Genomic DNA, 22,559 nt, shown 5'->3' on the forward strand with positions numbered 1-22,559 from the left:
GGGCAGGTCGTTGTATGACATCAAAGCACCGCGAGAGCGATTCGAAAGCATACAGAGCCACCTGCTCTCTATTCGCTCTCGCGGTACTTTGATGTTATACACCGATCGGTCTGCACAGCGCCGCTTCAAGCCAAACACACCTAATAACTCCACCACTGTCTGTCCTGGGGTGTTAAACTTCCTGCCCCAAACACCCTGTGGAATAAAAATTGACCTTTGAACTGGTCACAGATCATTACATACCACTATGGAATGTGTGTAAGGGGAGGAAGTAGCTCTGGTTACTGAGAACCTGAGCACACACACCAGGAAATCTGGTTCTACAGGCAGGCCAAGCCCAACCATGACGCATGAAAGGGAGGGTGTAAAAACCGACGGCAAACAAAATGGCTGCGTCCCTACCGAAAGTAAACAATTAATCATTTATGCTGATACTGGGAGTTTCTCAGGACAGAAAGCTCCAGGCTCCCAGAGGAGGTCTAGGTACAGGACCGGGGCAGCAGGTTTATTTGCTTGAAAGCATATGCATAAATAATAAATGAAACTGCACCAAGTCAGTTGCTCAGGCCAAGAGTCCCACCTCCCTCATCCATCTCCCCTCTTCTCTTTCACACTTTTGTCTCACCAGCACTCCTGGGAGCTGTTCTTCCCTACATCTCAGCTTCAACTGCCAGCAGAAAGAAACTTGTTTTGTTTGTGTTTTACAAACTGCTCTCGACGTGTAGGGAACTAATCTGTACAAACATCAGCAGGGACTCCATGGGCAACTCTGACAAACAAAACAGAGGTGTTTTTTCCCTTGCTTGAACATTTGCTGTGCCGTGCTGTGTTTGTTCTAGCGCTTTGATCAGTGACCTAAAACGACTCCGTACAGGGTCTAACAAATGTCTATTGGAGAATGGAGCCAGGAGCGCACTGGCAGCGCAGCACACGGTAGGCATGTGTGCAATGTGACTGGAGAACTTTTTTCCACCTCAGCAGCTCTCCGACTGCAACTGTTCCACATGCCTCTCACGACTCAAACTTCAGGGTGGGAACGTCCAGCTCGCATGTGACATACATTCACAAGTGTCAAGGCCGTTTGTAATGCTAAGAGGTTTAGTAGATGAATATTCAGAATATTCAGCAGTTTCATGGGAGCGTTTAGTCACTAAAATGCAACATTAGTACAGCAAACCCGAGCTAGATTGTCTATTTAAAGAATATAAAGCAAGTTGAGTTGCTTTAAGTACACCTGAAGCACTTTGTCAGGTGAAACAAGCGAAGGACATTAGGAACTTAAAACAGTCCATTCTAAGAACAGCACAGAAATAGATTAAATAAACAAGGACAAACTTCCTAAGAGACAAGTGGCTCTATATTAAACGCAGACCTTGTGAAGCATTTGAGTGTTGCCCACTAAAAACAGTCATTTTCAGCATTGGGAAACATCTACAAACTTTTTTTTTCCATATTTATACGTTTCTAAAATATCAGCAATAAAATTAAAAGAGCCAAATAACGTCAAATCATTTACATATGCTTATTTGCAACGAGTCTAAGATGAGCATTCACTAAAGTTGCTAAATCATAGCCGGCTGAACCCTCTCCTTCTGCCACAACAAATACACCACCCCCTTCTTCCTCTGAAAATCCCACCCCCTCCCCCTGCTTACTCACACACCCCCTCTCTCCCTCCGGGAGGCTGCCTATTCGGGGCTTTTAGCTTTCTTACCAACAATGCCACCCTTTAAAACACTATTTTGAGGCCATTCTGGGGAAAACTCACAGTAAAGGACAATATTAAAAAAATATTACAAACCTGACAAAGAGACGACTATAAAATGTTCCAAAAACGAGTAACTCAAACCAAAAGACTACCACAAAAACTGAAAATACTAACTAACTTCATCAGGAGTAAAGTACAAGCTAGCAAGCTACAAAAAGAGATACAGAACAAGCAAACAACACTGGTGATTAGTTGTGTAATGTTCAGAAAAGCAAATTCACAAAAAGCTTATCAGTTTTACCTTTTAACAGGGACAGAGCAATGTGCAATTTTTTCCAAAAGGGCATCCAGCGTCTGAAAATCCAGCAAATCATTGGACTTGGAATGCATTTTGTAATCCATTTATGAGTTCCTCTCAGACCAAAAGCAAAAGCAAAACAGAAAGGGAACTAAAGGCAAGAAAAGTTCGTCACTCGATCCCAAAACACAGCAACTTCTCGCTCTCAAATCTCCAATTCCGTTGTATGTGTCCTAAAATCCACTGCGCCAAATACATGTTAATCCATAGTTAGTCCACCATAGTCCTGAGAGAAAGGTTTCGTGGTTCCTGAGAAGCCTCTAATCGGAGTCTCGCTGGCGAGGGAGAGAGAGGCGCAGAGGCCTGAGGCCGGCTGGATCTGTTAGCTCTGTGCGCCGGTCGGCTCTCTACACCCTCCCCCCGTCGGCAGCACAACGGCCCAGTTGCCACAGGCACTTCGCCCCATTGTGTGTCCACCCGAGGCCTCACCTCACACAAACCACCTCCAGCGGGGCGCCAGAAAGCGGGGGAGAAGAAGAACGAGCGAAGTAAAACCCAGAATGCGCACTTTCTTTCTCTCACTCGTTCGCCGAGAGCAGCGTGTTCTTACTCAACAGTGAAAATGGCTCTGGCGCTTCCTCATTGAGAAGAGGCTCTACCCACACACCCCTCCCTCGGCTCTCTCCAGCGCTTGCTCATTCTCTAACCCCTCCCTTCTTTCCCCATCAATAGCTCGAGCACTCTCCACCCTCCCTCCCTCTCTCTCTCTCTCTCTTCCTGCCTCTTTCTCTCTCCTCAGCGCACACACACCTTTAGCTCCCCACCCCCTTCCTCCCTCCATTTCGCCCTCCCCCACTCATTCTTTTCAGACCGATCTTCTGCTTGCCTCCCCCCACTACACCGAGGGCTGCCTTATCTGCTGCCTCTCCATACGCCGCACACATTCACACATGTCTAGACTGCACCGGCACAAAAAAACAAGCCACATTGGGGCTGCCCAACCGGCGCGCAGGAACTGCCCTCCGTGCCAAACTACACGGATGCACGAGACGCTGAAGCTCAGATGGGAGGGTTTACAAGGAGTAGACGGAAACGGTGAGTGAGTGGACCCATGGGAGAATGAATTAGAGGACAACACAGGGATACACCTCCATAAAACACATGAAAATACTTTTTGGACACCACATGCTTAATGCGAGAGGATGTTGATTTTAGTAGTAGGATTTTTTTTTTGTGTGTTCTCCGAGGCAACATCGCCGCATTTCCATAATGGTGCATGACTCACAAACTTTGATATAGATGGCCTCAAGTTTGGTGTGGAAATTTTGAACATTTATTTTGCATCAGGGTTCTTCATGTTGAGTCTAGTGCGGCGCAGTTTCAGCCATGATGGTTTATTAAAGGGTTAGCTCACCCAAAATGAAAACTGTGTCATCGCTGTTCCTCATGTGTTTCTAAATATGTTCGTCCTCGCGTCTGAATGACGATGTCTTTCATGGAACATCGATAAGTCATTTATATGACTCATGTGCTGTATTACAAGTTGCCTGAAGCCATAAAGTAGATTTGTGAGTAAAAGGCAAATTCACTTTAAAAAAAAAAAAAAAAAAACACTTTCCTTTTTCCACAGCGCTCATATCTCATTTGCAACTCATTGCAACTCGTTCGCATATTCAAACAAGAGACCCATGAGAACTAAAAGGCTGTTGATCTCAATGAAGTCAAACCTTGATGTTTAAACGTGCACGAGTGCAAATGACATGAGATGTCATTTCAGAAAGTTGCAATTTAATTCAATCCATTCATCACACAAAGCTCTTAACACTTTACAATAAAGTTTCTTTTGTGAACATTAGTTAACTACATTAATAAACATGAACTAAGAATGAACAGCACTTCCACAGCATTTATTAATCTGATGTCATGTAAATTTCAACATTTACTAACATTTTTAAAATCAAAAGTTGAATTTGTTAACATTAATGCACTGTGAATAAACAAACAAACAAACAAACAAACAATTGTATTTTTATTAAATGCTGTAATTTTCATTTTAGCTAATGGAAATCGTTCACATTTTTTAATGAATTAGCTAAAATGAACTAATGAGACCTTGTTGTAAAGTGTTACCCCTAATGTAAAACTTCAGAAGACTTTGAATATAGTCTGCAACTACTTTATCCAACTTGCAAAAAGTTGGAATAATGATTATCTGTTAGTTATGATTGTCTGTTAGTACTGGACAGTAAAAACTGAAAAGATGACTTAACTAGTGAAAATCAAAAATCGTTGGATCAACTTATTTTAAATTGTCGATTAGATTTGAAAATGCAAGTTGACAAAGATGCAGGTTGGTTTGGAAGTTGGAGGATTTCTTCTCAACACTACAGAAATTAATTTTTTAAACCAAGTATACATTTATAATGAAGTTTTGTTTAAAAGCTTATGTCAACATAATTGTAGAGCATTGGTTACAACATGCATAGAGCCTGAAGCTGTTCAATTAATCAGGAAACAAGCTCAATTATTCCTCAACTGTTAGCAAGTCTGCAAACTGATAATAAAACGTTTAAAATAAGTAAAATGTTTATTCTGCAGTTATATGTTAATGTTTGTAAAGTTTGTTGTATATCGGGAATTTTTTCATCAAATTGAACATGAGGTATTCATTCAGTAAGTTAGAGTCACTAAACAAGCTTGAAATTGCCACTTGTTATTTTAAACTAACTTTGACATATAAATGTACAACTATATGTACTGGTTATTTGACATTCTTAATGTCGACTCTTTAGCTTAGGTTTTAACAGATGGTTACAATGCTTTAATCAATACATTTCATGTTTCAGAGCTCAAAGGCATGTGCAGTGTTAAATATGCACAAATTTAATGTCCTCCTAAGCTGGCTAGGCTATCAAATGTGCTTCCAGACTAGTCGACAGAAAGACACAAGACTGCAAACGTCATCATGTAAAGTAAACCTTTATATTGCAGTTATTTGTTAAAATGATTCAAACATAATATAAACATAATAGTAGAATGTTGATTACGGCATGTAACATTTGTTAGTTAGCTACAATATTACTTAGTATTTAAGATAAACTATGACATAAACCTGTAGAAATACACTAGACACAGCATCTGTTGTGAGGCATGTGAAGCCTGTTAAACATTGTTACAGCCAAAACCTTATCTTCAGATATGCAACAACTTCACCAGCACACCTGACAACTTCTCAGGTTCTACAGAGCAAGCATTATTTAAAAAGCATTATTTATTTATTTATTTATTGACAAAAGATGGGAGATCCTTTTAAGCTTGATCAGCAGGTAAACTGTTAATGACAGTCATATGACAAAGTTACCTCTAAAATATAGATTTATCAGAGCCCTTTGCCATTTCATTTGCAGGACGAAGACAGTGTATTTCTTAAATGGACACAGTTTGCCTATACCGTTTTTAGGAAGAGGAACTTAGGATACCACATCACTACACATTGCGAAAGAACACATCATTTCAAATCCTTTAATCATGTCTTTTTATTTGGTAGTCATTTTTTAGACTCTCAGAAAGCAGACAGTCCTAGAAATGTCTCCCCTTGTTTCTCCGTGAAGATTCATCTGTGCTGCTTTATTTCTTCTGCTGAATAAAGCCTTGACAACATCTTGCCACATAACCATGAGTGACTAATAGGGATGTGAATCTTCATGACAGCAATTTTTTGTTGTTGTTGTTGGGGGGTCCAATTCAAAATTGATTTAGTGAAATTGGGAGGTTATTCTCAAATGGTTTTATTAGTGTCTTAACAGTTGAAACATGATTACATGAGAGATGATTAATTTCAGTAAGTTGTATATATATTAACATGAATGTGCTATAACTAGTAGTAAAGAGGAAGAGATGATCAGTTCACGTGTTGCTTGAACTGAAGCGGCTACAGCGATCTGTTGTGCCACATTAAAGTGCACCAATATGATACTTATTGTTTGAAATTTGTGACGTGACAACTTCATAGCAGACTTTGTTGCATATAAAAAATTAACAAAGCACAAAAGCTTATTGCAATTTATTGGATGGGACGCATGCTACAAATAATGTTTAGTATTACAGCAAAAAAGATCAATCTATTCCTTTAATAAGAAATGTTAATTTGATGGGTTAATGTAAGGTGATATTGATGTATTCTTCGTTTCTTTAGGACACTTGATGACAGACAGACCAGAGGGATGAAATTGTGGATTCTTATTGTAACTGAAGATGACGTCCCTAGCACATTGCCTAACATCACAAACTTTGCTACTGAGTTGGAAGGGGTTTTCAAAGATGCTTCAGACCTGTAGTCTGCAGTTTCTTACCTGTTCGGCCTTCTCTTTGCCTTGAACTTTGAGTGCTTTGAGTTTTTTTTTTTTTTTTCTCTCTTTTCTCTTTTGGTATTGTTTTAACTGATTGTTGTATTTATTTTATAGTTAAGGAGTATGGTTGTGGTGTTTGACATTGTTCATATTTTCATTTCAATATGTAAACAAGAGCTTTTGCTGCTGGTTTCTATTAAGTTAAACAAAACTTCAAGCCTGCAGTTATAGCTTCATTTCATAACTTTGTTTTAATGTTAACCTCTTAAACTTCATCTGGATGCCAACGCACTGAAGCACTCTTTGTTTATATTAGTTTTAGTGTAAATGACTGTAATTGCCTCAAACTATACATTAAAAAGATCCAAGACTCAAGCTTCAGTATTTAACCTCTGTTTTATTCTGAAAAATCTGCAGTGACAGGTATGTCTTAATTTGTGTAAGGGATTATAAAAATGAAAAAAGAGTCGACACCTTTAATATGAATGAGCGTCAGCAGCATCAATTCAGAAAAAGAAAGAAAAAAAAAACGGTCGTCATGAAAATGCTTGACAAAATCTCTCTTAGGGCTTTTATCTCAAAAGTGTGCACATTTGGAGAAATACCGATAGATTCTCATATGTATGTCAAATTTCTATGGAGAGGAGTAATATTTATTACATTATTACCCAAAATACCTTGATTTGGAGACTATAAACAATTACAATGATATATGGTTTATCTGTGTTCTTCAAGCTATTTCAGGTATTTTCATAATAAATTATATTTATAATGCAATGTTAATCAACATTGCCTTCATCAATGTGCAGAATACTATAAAAGAATATATTTTATCTTTTTTTTTTTTTTATCCGAAGCCACATCATGTCACAGAAGGTTCTTTAAAACACTCAACTTGCATTATAAAGTGAGTCTGGAGCAAAAACATGGTTTTAATCTCATAAATTGTGTTTTGATGGTGTGCTAAGCTAACATGCTAGCTAGCCCCTGTGCACCTGTTCCTATATAGGAGCGAATATCTAATGCTTTATAAATAATTTTGAATAGTAAAGCTCACTGAAATGTTTCTTTTTTCAAGAAGGGCATTTGATACAATTTCAAAGATGAAGTGAAAAGTTTGATCAAAGAAATGAGGGATTAAAACAGTGTGAAAAGAAAGTCGTCAGTAATTATAATAGAGACAAAAGAAGAATAATTAGAGCCATAACCAGGCCAGAGAGGTGTGAATGTGTGCAGGGAAGACTGAAACTGAATGTGGCAGTTTGCGACAAAACAATAGAGACAGTACACTTGCTTAGAATATGGCAATAAACATTAGTTAGCATTAGAGTCTTCTCAAAATAAAAATCACATGACATGATTTTGAAAAACAGTTTTAGATTTTAGATCGGCCCCACTTTATATTAGATGGCCTTAAAGGTGCAATATGTAAGAACTTTGCAGTAAAATATCCAAAAACCATTAGGCCAGTGTTATACATTTTGTTCACTTGAGTACTTACAATATCCCAAATGTTGTGCATTTCTAGATTAAAACATGACCAACTTCAACTTTTCATAAAGATTCCATAAAAATAAATTTCTAATAACTTTACAAAACTTTGAAGCTATTTATAACTTCTTTTTTTTTCTTCATTTTGACAATAATTAACTCTGACTTTACAATAAACTGCCAAGTGTCTGCTTTCAAATGAGAACATACTTACGCTTTTAGTGCAAAGGCTTCATGAACTGTATCTGTTTTAGCTCAGGTATGCCATTTCTTGGGATTTTTCCAAAAGCGGGGGTGAAGGCTAACAGGTTAACTAGAACAAAACACCTTTTTCAATAAACCCACATACTTCGAGGCAGATTAAGAAAACATTACAAGTTTACATTTAATTTAACTATAATTACTATAAAAATTATTTTGTAACTATAAAAGCTTCATCAGCTGAACAAAACAGTATAAGTTTAGAGACGTATGACTTTACTCATACGTCTCTAAACTCAATTTGGTTAGGTGAACTTCTTGGCCCAGAAGTTGAGTGCACTCAAAAAAGCTGTACAGCAACTTGCCTTTAAATTTTAAGTCAACTTTTTATTTTTTACATTGTATGATGCTCTAGAGTTTGACAGTCACTGGTTACTGTAGGCTTCCACTGTATGGAAAATTTGGTTTGACAAGAGTGAGTAAATATGACAATTTTTATTATTACGTGAACTATTCCTTTAAGCACAGAATTACACAATGTTTGTGTGACAGACTGGGACAACCTCTCATTCCCCTAAAGACCTACAGACATCATCAACTGTGTTCTTCCCTGATGTCATTAACCCACCATCTGTCCACACACACACACACACACACACACCCCATCATCATCATCATGACTCAGGCTAATTTCCTTCCACCCCCCTCCCTCTCTGCCACCTTTACCTCACTTTCTATCACTTTCAGTTCAGGACCACCCAGTTACACAGTGGTCACAGTCACCCACGCTGACGGTCAGCACATGGTGGAGGGGAATATGTTAGAAGAGAGAGAGAAGAACAGAAGAACAGAACAGCAGTAGCTTGTGAGCTCCTGTAACTGGTAGGTCACAGAGGGGAAGGAGGAAAAAAAAAAAAAAAAAAAAAAAAAAGATGCCAAATGGAACGAGACGCTCCAGGGACTGTCAAAGCTGAATACTCTCAAGTCAACAGTTGATCATTTACAACTAAGGTTTATAGATCATGTCGCCAATATTTATATGCCTTTTTTGATCAAAATATACATTTGAATATTTATGTATTTGCTCTGAAATGATTTAAATGCTTATTTTAGTCCATCAGAGGAACATTAATATTTCAAATCTTGTACCAAAGATGATTCAAAATGCTTAAAGTAAAATGCAATTAAAAAGTAATTTAAAGATGTGTTTATATGCCCCAAGAATACATGAGCAATATTTACCAACATTTTTCACTAACATGTGAACTAATAAAACAAATAGGACTTTTATAAATATTTATCTATGCAAATTGTTCCCAAATCTATGCAAAAATGTGTTGTGACCTAGGACCTCATGAACAGGCTGTACTTCTATCCCTTAAAGCCTCGTATTAATTCATGTCGAATTAAATCCAGTGTCTACTCTAAGGTCCATGTAGATTTGATTCTGCCTCATTAAAGGACACTTGTAAACAATCATTCTTACCCAAAAGGGAGAGGGATTTACACTAGAAGATAACAAGCAATTATTCATGTATTGAATGCCAGTGAGAATAAAAGAGGGGTGTCGTGCTTGGCCATGAGAGAGTGACGGATCTCTAAAGAGATGAGGTCACAACAGCAGATACAATGTCGATGAACAGATGTGACGGGGAGAATCCTGTGTAAGCTGCTTTCTAAACCCAAACCCTTACTCGCCTTCTGCTCAGATAAAAACACTTTCAGTCACCTCTGTCTTTTTTATGTTGTTTGCTACTTTCGTTTGTACTTGTTGTACGATTGTGTAGTCGGGTTCAAACTCACACTAAATGAGCACAGGTCAAAATTGCATTTAACCACTATGCCACATTAGTCTTCTAAAGGCTAATTAATTACCGGTGCTTGCTAAAGCAAACATTATTCATTCATGCAGTTAAGAGTTTCAAATTTAAGTAGAAGTAAGTAGTTTAAGTAAGGCATTTTTAAGTAGTGAAGACGTCCTCACAAACTGATTATCAAGGTATTTCTCTATATTAGGGAGGACACAAGTCACAAGTATAGCAAAACCTGCACACACACATACAATGCTTCCTGACCACCAGAGGGGACAGGAACCCTAACCTTTGACCTCAACCACTCACATTCCAGGTAAACCTACCCAGTCTGACCATCTGCACTCACTTTACTGCCACACAGGACTCAACAACTCCTTTAAGTGTGTGGGTGTGTATGGGAAATCTGTACGTTTTCCATGTCTTTAGGCTGTGTGTATTGCTGGGGGAAGGAAGAGACATCCTCCAATTTCACATTCTGTCAGAAAGCCCTCTGCAGCAGAGCGCCAGAGCCTGGCCAACCAGCGGCAATCCCTCCACCCAGAGAGCACGTGCCTTCTCTAACACCGCCTGAGACAATACAGCAGCTGCCCGAGTGACAAAGCACAACTCTGAGAGGCTGGGACGACCCTCACCAGCATTTGGTGACCGTTTCTGTGTGTGTGCGCGCACGCTCCTGCATTCAAACATAGATGGGATTGGGGAGGGGAGGAAAGTGAGGAGAACAAGGGGGATGGGAGGAATGGATGAGAAGGCGGCGGCAGCGAGCGCCTTCAGACTTCTGAGCCCATTAATCATCTGAACGTTTGAGAAGCCTGAGCCAACAGGGACCTGGCTGGAGAGAACAGGGACAAGTAATCTGCTCTGCCTACGTGTGTGTGTCTGCGTCAGGGAGGAGTATAAAGGGTAAAACAGTTGAGAGTGAGCTCATGAAGAAAAGAGGGAAGTACAGGATACACAAAAAATACAGGACAATGAAAGGCTTTCATGTGACCCACTGAGTGAAATGAAGAGGGAGCTCTCCTCTCTCCCCATCTGCTAACGCAAGCCTCCTGTGGCACACGGGACATCTGTCGTTTGCGGCGGTGTGCCCTGCGCTGACACAGTAGCCATACACTGGCACACAAGAGCGCCAACAGACACCTTGACCCTTCTCTGCCTCCTGTCATACAGCCGCTGCGCTGCACGCACCCGTTGCAACTCTTACGCGCTCACAGCAGCAGACGTGTCCTCTGGAGGACACAGATCTTCCTCAAAAGGCCACAAGCAGAAACAAGTCAACTATTTTTGACAGATACAAACAAACACTCACGCACACAGACCTAAAGCCTCAAAATGTTGTCTGCCTGGTGCAGTTTTGTAAATTTATGAATAAGATCAATCATAGCACTCAACATAAAAGTCCTGCCTTTTTGTTACAGGCTAATTTCCTTTCTTGTTTACACAAAGGCACTTAGCTTGAGCAGCCGGGGAAAAAAAACAGTTTTTAGTGTGATTTTATCTTAATTTCTGATGGCATTGTTGTAAGATTTTATTTCTGACTCGAAATACACTACAGGTCAAAAGTTTGGGGTTTACCTGGGGTTGGGGTATTACAATTACAACAAGGTTTTCATATTTTATTTTATTTTAAAATGTAATTTATTCCTGTAATCAAAGTTGCATTTTCAGCATCATTACTCCAGTCTTCAGTGTCACATGATACTTCAGAAATCATTCTAATATACTGATTTGCTGCTCAAGAAACATTATGATTTTCAATGTTAACAGTTGAACATTTTTTGTACAGTACGTGCACTTTCAATGTACTTACAGTGTACTTACCAAGAAAGTACTGAATAATATAAGGTAACTACATGGGTTAAGATTAGGTTTAGAGGTAGTTTCAGGGTTGTACCTAGTTACTACCCAGTTATTGTAATTACTACAGTAAGTATATAGTATGTATATGTGAAAAATGACTGCAAAATAAACTGCTACCAAAATCTTTTCTAACATTATAAATGTTGTTGTCAATTTAACACATCCTTGCTGAATAAAAGTGTTATCTTCCTGACTCCAAACTTCTGAAAGGTAGTGTATGTTTTATGACACACACATACAGAGCACAAGCTCCCCATTACATCCACATTCACACAACAGACTAGTGTTGTCAAAAGTACCAACTTTGATACCAAGTCGGTACTGAAATGACTGCGCGCTGTTGAGTGGATTCGTAAACACCTGATTGGCCGTTGTGTTCACGCGCTTATCAGATATGTCTGTGATTGGCTACTGGTGGATCTAAAATGATCAATATTCATATTCATGAATTTTATTCATTTCTCATGTTAATCATTTATGGCTTATGATTTATCAATATTACATTTGATTTCATATATTCATGTACTCCTACTCCATATATTAATCCTCATCATATTTTCAAGTATTTACTCTTTATTGTACTCCTTTATGGTTATTTTATGTATGCTTGCTATATTCAATTGTTCTTCAAAGTGTTCCAGTGTGACAGGTCATGTTGACACGTTTGTGGTTAGATATTGGACGCCTGCCAAGTACTGCAGAAGCGATGATGTTTTCAGGATTAGCTGCTCATTTGAACTTGATGTACCTTTGTATGAATATGTCTGTTTCCATTTCTTCAGACATGAGATAATGCAAGATCTGCAATATCCTCTTAAGGTTGTCAAAACAACACCTTTTGTATCTATTTTCATCTATCTTTGACATTAGACCAGTCACTCTGACCTAGCCATTACACCAACTATGACATAATGGATAAATCTGTTTGACATTTTCTTATTAGACCAAAACATAAGTTTGAGTGGGATGTAAGTTTTCCTATGCTTATGGTATAAAACGAACTGGGTCTTTGATAGTTTAGCTTTTTCTTTGCTCTTTTTGCTTCTCACATTTCTTCTGCGTCTTCTAATTCTGGCTGCTTCTGCTTCTTCTCTTCTGCAAATGTCTTAATTTTGTTCCTGCTTTCTCTATATTCTGATCTTCATCTTCATCTATTAGATACAGTACTCTGAATTTTATTATGAACAATTATTTACTTAATTTGTTTGTCTCTATAATTTTTACTTAAATGAATTATTCCTTATTCAAATTTGATCTCTGACATAATCATTGCTGGACTGCCTGGATCTCATTGCTTCATGTTTTTGAAGCGTTTATCATTGTAGCTGGTGCAAAAACTGTTGTAAACAGACATCAATGATGCTCTTTACTGAGCGCTTACACAGATAAGTTTAAACACGGGAGCATTTAGACTTTCAAATGCTCCCACTTTCAAACACTTCCGTGTGCTTTCAAACGGTCCCATGCGTTGATCATTGTAGCCAATCACAGACATATCTGATGAGCACGTCAACACAATGGCCAATCAGAGTCAAACGAAGTCGATATTTTTGACAACACAACAGACACAATAGTTTAGACTGTTTTTCAGTGCACTTTCACTGGGCATTAACCTGGAGATCATCAGCCTAAGATAATAACAGAACAAGCGTCCCTGTCAAGCATGATTACTATTTTGTACTTTAAGTACACAGTCTTTATTTGCCATACAATTTAAAAGTGCACTTTAGTTAACTGAGGATACATAAACCAAACAAACTAAAGCCTCTAAAATCCTTTTGATCCCCCTCTTGTTTTAGCAAAGATGGAAACAGTTTTACTCAACAGCAGCAGTCATGTTGATCTCAGCAGCAGTAAAGTCCTGAAACTGAAGAGCTTCCGTGCAATGAAACAAACATACCACTGATCCACATTATACACTGAGAAACAGACGAATAGATTTACTGTCCTAAATTAAGAGTCTGGCATTCACAAATTCTGATGTTGTAAAGTTTGATCTTTAAGTGTTGGTTCTCAAATGCTGTAGTTTAATAAATTCATAATTTTTCAGTTTTTTGGCTCTAAAAAGAGTGAGATTTTAGATTTTTACAATCATTTTGCACCCTCTCTCTGATCTTTAAGATTTAAACTGTCAGCGATGAGTTCTCCCCAAATCTGACACACACCAACCTGCAAATTCACTGTCATTTAAAATATAGTTTTTAACTTCTGAAAGAGCCTATTTTTAAAGTAATTGTAAGAAGACCCATCAAAGAAACCCACGCCGAAATGCACAACACAAATGATTAAGAACAGGGGACATGGTTAAAAATAAACTTCTGCTACTTGTTTCTAAAGTTGGGATTCCTCAGAAAGATGCACAGTGGGGCAGGAGCCAAACACAGCCAGAAACACCAAAAGCTTTGGAAAAAGTTCCTTGATATTATATAGGAAGATGTATTGTTCTAAAAATACAGTGGGGATGTTAAAACTAGAGGTCGACCGATATATCGGGCCGATATTTGTCTTTTTTTAATATATCAGCATCGGCCGATATCCGTGTTTAGTAGCGCCGATTTAAAGCCAGGCACGTCCGCGGGCAGCCCTGTGTTATTGGTGCGGTGGAATGTGCTGCTGCCGCATGTGAACTGAAACTTTTGGAAGATTCAACAACAGTCCTGGGAGATAAAGGTAGCCTAAGGCTTAAATTCTGATATTTCAAAGTCCTTTGGCCATATATTTACTATATATTACTAGTAAACTATGAAGTGTTGCTTAACTTAGTGAAAGAAACAATGGATAGCATAGAACCGTCGGGAACTAGCATAATGCTACAGCTGGTTGAAGGTTCGCTTACTTGTAGTTAACTTTAAGGACTGTAGTCCAAAACTACCAGCAGCTTGCTTGCTAACATATTAGCCCCAATGTTATAAGTTCTGTTTTATTTTTCCTGTATCGGAGTCAGAGAATTTCACTCTGTGCTTGGGGTGGAGAAGACGGCAGCTCTCACAAACACTGCAGCGTGATTGAGAGCTACGTTACTCCGACAAATATTGGCAATATTAAGAGGATTTGGCATTTCCAATTAATGTAAGCTGGTTACATTCTTCTAGTCTATTATTATTACTATTAGGTAAGCTACTTTTATTATTAAATTAATATTATAATAAATTTGCCCCGCAATAATTTCACAGCGCATCACCGCATAACTGACGTGCTGTAAGGATAATAAAAGATTAGGCTATCAGCTCCTCTTTGAAAATGTTTTAAACATTTTTTAGGTCTATTATACAATGAATTAGACCTATAATTAAAATTATTAACAGTCTATAATATTTCCTAACACTGCAGTCATAAATGAAAATTAAGAGCAGCTTTAGGCTACTTCACCAACTTTAAAAAAAAAAATGTCGCACAGTTATTATCCTCATTAAACCTGTCTAATGTTAACCGTCAAGAATGTCAGAAATCACTAAGAGTTTAGCACTGTCCTTGCATAAAAGGCTGTGCGACATGACAAAGTTTAATTGATTTTTATTTATAAAGTTGTATTTATTTTATTTAAATGTATATTTAAGTTTACATTTATGTTCCAACAAACTTGAAAAATTCAGCTTGATAAATGCTCTAAAACTTATGTAAATCAAGTCAGTGTTCAATAAATGATGTTAAGTTTATAAATGTTGTGCATCCACTTATTATTAGTGTGACATTTTAGCATGCAAATGAAGGGGAAAACTTCAAGATATCGGCCCTAAAAAAAAATCGGCAGCACGTATCGGCCATCGGCTGACCCTGACCTCTAAACATCGGCATTGGTTATAGAAAAACCCATATCGGTTGATCTCTAGTTAAAACGTCCCGTACTTTGGTACCAAGGCAACAGTTACAGGTCATACAGGAGTTAATGACACAAATACAATAAAAATCAAAACACAAAAAAAATAAATAAATAAATATATATATATATATATAAATATAAATAAAAATACAGCAGTTTAAAATTACACAAAATGTTTTACATTTACATATGACAAACTGAAATATGAATTAAAAAAAATATGAAAAATAAAAAATAAAACTTTCAGGTAAAATCTAACTAAAGTCCTTAAAGGGTTAGTTCACCCAAAAATGAAAGTTCTGTCATTAAAGGATTAGTTCACTTTCAAATGAAAATTAGCCCAAGCTTTACTCACCCTCAAGCCATCCTAGGTGTATATGACCCTAGTAAGTGAGTTTACTAAATAAAAACGTCTATTTTAAAAGCAAGACAGTCCAATAAAATGTTTGATAGAAATGGGATCTTGCAGCAAATACATAAAGTTTAATCTTCACCTTTCAGCAGAAATGACTTGAATATTGATTCAGTAACAGTCACATACAAATTAGATTTTATATCTTGATGCGATGACAGCCAAATAAATGCATGCACAATACAATCATTTATGTAGTTTTATGTTTTTTTTCCCACTTTATATTACTGCCATTGTTTCAATACATTTAATTTTTGTTGTGGCATGGTGACAACCCTTTGAGACAACACCATGTTTTTAAGAACTGCCTCTCAAAGTAAATATGTTTGCTGTGAAAATTTTATAAAGGCATTCAGACTACAGGGACATGATCATGATCCGACAGACACAAACCCCTCAGCCACATTTCATGAAGCTGTTATCCTATTTGGCAGACATTATTTAGACATTAAACTTTTATTTGCCGGCAGGAATTATGACAGGACTGAATTGAAGAAGCTGTCAGGTTATTGACTCACATTTTTGTCTCTCGTGTGAAGAGTCTCTTATCTGAGCGCACACATCTTCTCCAAGAGCACTCAGCAGAAGAGCTGCTTTCACGCGGTCCAGAGAGAAGTCACCAGCTCAGACGCAGGCTACGTTGATCACACGGTACTGTAGACACAGAGAGAGAAAGGGATGAGTGACTTGTTTAAAGTCTCCACTCACTTAACAGCAGCACACTCACATACTAAGCACTCTTCACCTCAAACTCTCACTTGCTGATATGCACAATCAAACTGGCTGCAGCTTCTCTGATGCCTTTAATACATAAAACTGATATCACTCATTATGAAAGGCACCTTTTGCTCTGATATTCATTGATATTGCCCTGATAGTACATTCAAAGATGTGTCTTGCACATCACATTTTCATCACATGTCATCGTTTACTCAACCTCATGTTAGGGCTGCACGATTTATCACAATTTTATCGCACACAATTTGGCAAAGGCTGCGATTATTTAATGCGCAGCTTGTCAGAGTTGCACGGGTCTGTGATCAGTAGTAAATGCTTCTCCATCTGAATGCCAGAGGGCGCACTTGCGCAGAAACTGCAAATATGCCCTGCTGCCGAAGTAGAACACGCGTCATTCCAGGAAATCCCATACTATCGGTGCAGCTGAATAAACAGAAGATTGAAACATTTCGATTGATTAAACATGACTAACAAACACGCGATTGCTTTGTTCTGTGTAAGAAGCCACATCATCTCACAGAAGGATGCTCAACTGTCCTTATGAAGTGAGTTTGGAGTAAAAACATTAAATGTCTTTTGTTGGACAAGATGTTAATAAATGCTTCTCTGGAAGGATGTTTGACACGTGTTTCTTTCTCAAATGCACATTATAAGCGATTCAAACAGTGCTTTCAGATGGATTAGCATTTGGAGCCATAGTTCATTGACAAGCTGCGCATTTAAAAAACAAAAAAACAATCGCACTAAGCCAAATCGTTTAAGCACGATTTCAATGTTTTTTTCTAATCGTCCGATTAATCGTGCAGCCCTACCTCATGTCGCTCTTTTTTGAAGCGGAACACAAAGGGAGATATTTTGAAGAACGTTTCAGTGGGGTACAAAACAACATTGACATTGTATTGCAAAAAACATTTTTCAAAATATCCTCTTTTATGTTCATGTTCCTCCAAAGAAAGTCAAACAGGTTTGGAACATTATGAGGGATGTAAATGATAGGGCTGTGTGATTAATCGCAATTGATTTGAGTTCGATTTTGACTTCCAACGATTATGATAATCATCGTGAAACTATTGTGCTGCTACCACATTCCGTCCCGCGCACCTTCCTTTCCTTCACTGTGGTGCACTTTCGTTGCTCCCTAAAAGCTCAAACTTGACATCCAAATCTGCCAAATAAGTGAGTGTTGTAAAATGCAGTCTACTGTTGCTAAACTGCGGCTAAACTGCAGGACGTGCTTGATATTAAACAGTGTTATTAAAAGCGTATTAAGCCGCGAAAGATATAATAGGGGCTTTTGCACCAGGTAGTTCTAGGAAGTAGGCACCAGGGTGGTTTCCCGAGAACTAATAATTCCCCTATGGCAGTTTTCCTGGTTGCATTCGTACCGGCAGTAGGAACTCTGAAGTGACGTAAGCTGCGCTTGTTGTTGTGACTTTTATTTTGACGGCGCTGAGAACGCCAGAGACCAAGCACACAGCACTCCTATTCTCCATTAGTTTATATGCTGTTTAACAATCCTGTTTAAAAAAAGTTATATTCCAAGTGCACAGACCTGAAGTGATCAACATGGTGTAAATGTAAAACAAATGACTTGTTAGTTAAATATTATTCCAGAAAATATGCATGAAATATGAAGGCACATACAGGGCTTGACAATAAGGACTGCCCGATGGCCCGGGGCCAGTGTGAACGACGCTCGGGACAGTTGACGGAACTGTCAGTTGCCCGATCGGGCCAGTGCTGTAGGATGTGCGATATATATCGTCTATGACATCGTAATTGTTGATTTAACGATCTGAAATGATAGAGTATGTCCCTCACTTTACAAAAACCAAACAAAAACACACCCCTTGAGTGCGCGCATACACTACGTGACAGTCGAGTAGGTTAGACTAGTGCGTGTGCATAGAGTGTACGCTTTCACTGCATGATTTAGTCTATTAAAATGCATTTAGAAAGCCCCCAGAATTAAAGATATATTTATATCATTTAATATAGTTAACCAATATTACACAGAGCGCTGTTTTTCTCCAAATATCAGCATGATTACAAATGTACTATTGATTTTATACAACGTATAGCTTAATGAACAAGAACTTAATATCAAGTGACTTACATTTTAGACACCAAATCGCCTGTTTCGCTCTATTTCGCCAACGAAAATAGTTCCAAACAAAGTCCACAGCATTGTTTTGTTAAACCTACATGAAAAACTTGAAAAGCACTGTTTATTTAATTTATGTTTGTTCTGTTGTATTTATTTGGGCTATTACTCATAATTTGATTATTTGTTACTATTTTATTACTTACTGTTTATTTGTCTAACAAAATTTAAAATTTAAGTGAGTTAATCTAGTAGCTTTTGGTGTCATAGCCCTATTTATTAAGGTTAAATGTAACAAAGACAACGAAAACAATAACTAGGCTTATTTTATAGGCCCATTTTCTTTTCTTTTACTTTATTAATTTTTTGTTGTGGGGCCAGTGAAAATTTTGGTGGGGCAAGTAAAAATTTAAACCACTGGCCCGACCGGGCCAGTAGAAAAAATCCTTAGTGTTGAGCCCTGACATATTGTACAAACTTATCTTAAACATATCCATATACTCAGAAATAATATAAAATTAAAAAAAAAAAAAAAAAAAAAAAAAAGCAAAATATTTCTTAGCCAAAAAGTAACAGCAATAAATAACACCAGTAATAGGCTATTATTAACAGCAAGTGGTTTGTAAAAACAGAAAACAACACATTTCAGCCTGTCATCATCATGCAAACATGAAATATCAAACATACAGTAGTTCTTTACAGGTTTTTGCATTCCATTTCTCCTATTGCTTTTATGTTTGGCGGAAGCATTTAGCCGTTCTGGATCGCATCTTTTGTTGGAGCGCCATAAAACAGCATTCTAAACGTGGAGCACAAGTTTTAAAAAAAAAAAATAAAAAAAAAAAAAAAAAAATCGCCCAGCACTTAACTGTGGGCTTCAGATACGCACCTAAACAGTCAAATAGCCTACACACAAATATGTTGAAATGCCGTTTTGCTAAGTATCCTCGTAAACACAGTCAGTTATGTCTTAAGTAAATGTAAACACTGAGAAAGAGTGTAACATGTGTAACAGAATACTGGTTCCGTGCATTAGCTCAAAGGGATAGCAGCCTAATAAACCTGCTGCAATCAAACAACCATGCCGGAGGATTCGTTGCACAACAGAACCTAGCGTCTGACAAAATGTCTTATCTTGTAGAATACGGCACCATCGCTCCCTATTCACAGAGTACGCACAATTACAAAAGTGAAAGTAAAACGCGAGCAAGGATTCAAACGCGATTTCAATACCCTGCATTTTGAAAGCAGCTCCCTGTTGCATGCAAAATCTCCCAATATGAAAACTGTCTTAGGCTGGTCTGTGTACTTGTAACCATCTCTCAGCTCTGTATCATGCTTGAAGAAAAATGTGGCCTATTTGCACTTTGAGTATTGAGAGAGTACTTTGATTATGGTTGCACTCATTGTTTGTACTTAAGACTAAGAGAAAATTTATTTTTAGTTATTTTTATTTATACCGTTTTTATGTCTTTGATCAATTTGTGGAAAGGAGTTCAGTTAGGAGGTCAAAACTTCTCATGTGAAACCATACAGGAGAGAAGACAGTTGAGTTTGTGGCAAAACCTTTTATAGTGCTTGAGTACTGTTGTCTTTTACTGCATATGATAATTCATACTCGGAAAGTAGAACTGAAATGACATTCATTACAGGATGATTAGTTAACACATTTCAAATGCACCTGCAGACTATTTTTCTAGTCATGCATTTTGTCATTGAGGATTTCTTAAAAATAGCCTACTGTGTAAAAATCTGGTCTCGTTCTTGTGAACTCAATCTCGTGTCTCGTCTCGTGAGCTAACCGTCTCGTCACACCCCTAATGTTTTATGTGGCATACATATCTGATCAATCTCATATAGGATGCGTGTGGTTGAGTTAATTAACCCGCTAACAAAGCGCTTCAGTTTTCTGGTGTTCACTCAGCTCTTCAGCTCCATCTCTTGCAGCTTAAACAGTAATGCTGTTATATGAAATAGTAATATTAATTTTAGATGTTTCTTTTTCAAAAACATTGATACATTATTAATAATAACTAGCACTTATTTTTCTCATTATTTATCATCATCATGCTTTAATTAAAATTAAAGTGTCCCAATTCAGGGGCTGCACCCTTTGAAGGCCGCATACATCATCGAGGCAGTTTCGTTTAAGAAAAATAACCATTAGATTGTAAAGTAAGAAAGAAATTACAGTATTTTACACTTCACAATGAATATCAGTCAATTTTATTACTGTTACTTTTCTTAAATATGACATCCTTGATGACGTATGCAGCCTTCAAATGCGACCTCCGGAGGACGCAGCCTCCGAAATGAGATGCAGCTCCTGTCACCAAAGGAGTATGTTTTTGGTTGTGAGGGAAAGATTACCTTTTTCAGCTTCCCAAAGAACCCAGCGTTAAGGGAATAGAGGATGAAGTTTGTTTTTCCGCGGCAGCAACAGAGTTGTGCACGTATGTTTGTTTGTTCCCGGGTCCATATAATGTAAACAACACGAACGTTTTTGTTCCCCTTTTATTTATAATGATGTCACAGCTTGCAAACGATCTCTACCCAAAAGCTGCGAGCGCTTGTGACTCTTTAGCTCTGTCCACGGCACTGACGGCAGGCACGCCTCCAGGAGCTCTGCTTTTTTCGGAAAGACTCGGTACAGCGTATCTATCTTTTATAAATATGATAAAACTAAACACTTTTCAGAGATATGAAGGATGCAATATTACTCTATATGTACTCAAGATTAACATGAGATTGACAGAAACTGTGTGTGATACCTACCCTTTAAAAAAATAGATAAAGAAATAAATAAATAGGGTTGGGAATCGTAAGAAATTTTTTGGTTCCAGTTCCAATTCCATTAAAATTATTAATAATTTTTTTTTTTTTTTTAAATAGCGGTAAGGAATAGGGTTAGGTATCATTTGAATTTTAACGATTCTGATTCTGCTTGTCGATTACGATTCTTATCGATTCGTAGTTTCGATTCCAATAAGGTTTATTAAAAAAAAAAAAAAAAAAAAAAAAATCAATAGGCTAAAAACACTTACACAAGGAACTTTTGCCTCTAGATTAAAAATACCATAGCAAAAACAACTAGCCTAACTAATATAAATTTCAAGCATTATTAAAGACAAGTAAACAATCAGTAATTGAAAAAAACAAAAAAATGAGCAAATCACACAACTGAACAATACAATGGAAATAAAGCGTTTTAAGATGTTCAGGTATTCAGGTTCAGAAACTAATCAAATGTAAAACAACACTGCACTTCATAAATAAAATTTACATTACAAATTTAATTACAAAAATTATTCAGTCAAGAACGAGTGAGCCTTATTGTTTGATTAGTGTTAATATAAAGACGGCAGCAGGAATGTTAGGCTGCTGTCACTTTAAGAGCTGCACGGATCCATTCAAGCATTTTCCGTGCTGCACACACTTCCAAAGCGCACTCACATAAGAAGTGATTTTAAACCATTCAAGTGCGAGACAACTCACTCTTCGTTTTCCGTGCTGCTCACGTGTAACAGTACAGGTTTAAAAATCACATTAAAATCACTTTTTCCTGTGAGTGCACTTTGAATGCGTGTGCAAGTCTTTTGCACTTGAATGGTTTAAATCACATTAAAATGCACACACAGGAACCGATAAGGGGAATCAAAATGTGCGTTTCTAATCGAATCTCCGGTTCTTGAAAATGTGGAACCGGTTCTCGATACCATCCCTACAGATAAAACAAAAACTGTAATAGTATCTCGGTGATACTA

General features: G+C 37.6%; 1 protein-coding gene and 1 long non-coding RNA gene across 5 annotated transcripts in view; one reads left to right on the forward strand and one right to left on the reverse strand.

The window, feature by feature from the left end:
• brd4 (bromodomain containing 4) overlaps window positions 1-22,559 on the reverse strand; it is a 64,074-nt gene that overhangs the window by 35,672 nt on the left and 5,843 nt on the right. For 2 of the 4 annotated variants that reach the window (XM_051886098.1, XM_051886096.1), the window contains exon 1: window positions 2,010-2,607. In XM_051886098.1, coding sequence (XP_051742058.1) covers window positions 2,010-2,110 — 101 coding nt within the window. In that variant the 5' untranslated portion in view covers window positions 2,111-2,607. Of the gene's footprint in view, window positions 1-2,009; window positions 2,609-16,471; window positions 16,608-22,559 lie in introns of those variants that run through there. The other 2 variants (XM_051886099.1, XM_051886097.1) reach the window with 2 other exon arrangements.
• On the forward strand, window positions 2,795-6,730 carry LOC127508332 (uncharacterized). Its single transcript, XR_007928773.1, has 2 exons — window positions 2,795-3,101; window positions 6,202-6,730. It is a non-coding gene; the product is annotated as an uncharacterized LOC127508332 (long non-coding RNA).

This window comes from Ctenopharyngodon idella, chromosome 3 (assembly GCF_019924925.1).
Source record: "Ctenopharyngodon idella isolate HZGC_01 chromosome 3, HZGC01, whole genome shotgun sequence".
Taxonomy (NCBI): domain Eukaryota; kingdom Metazoa; phylum Chordata; class Actinopteri; order Cypriniformes; family Xenocyprididae; genus Ctenopharyngodon; species Ctenopharyngodon idella.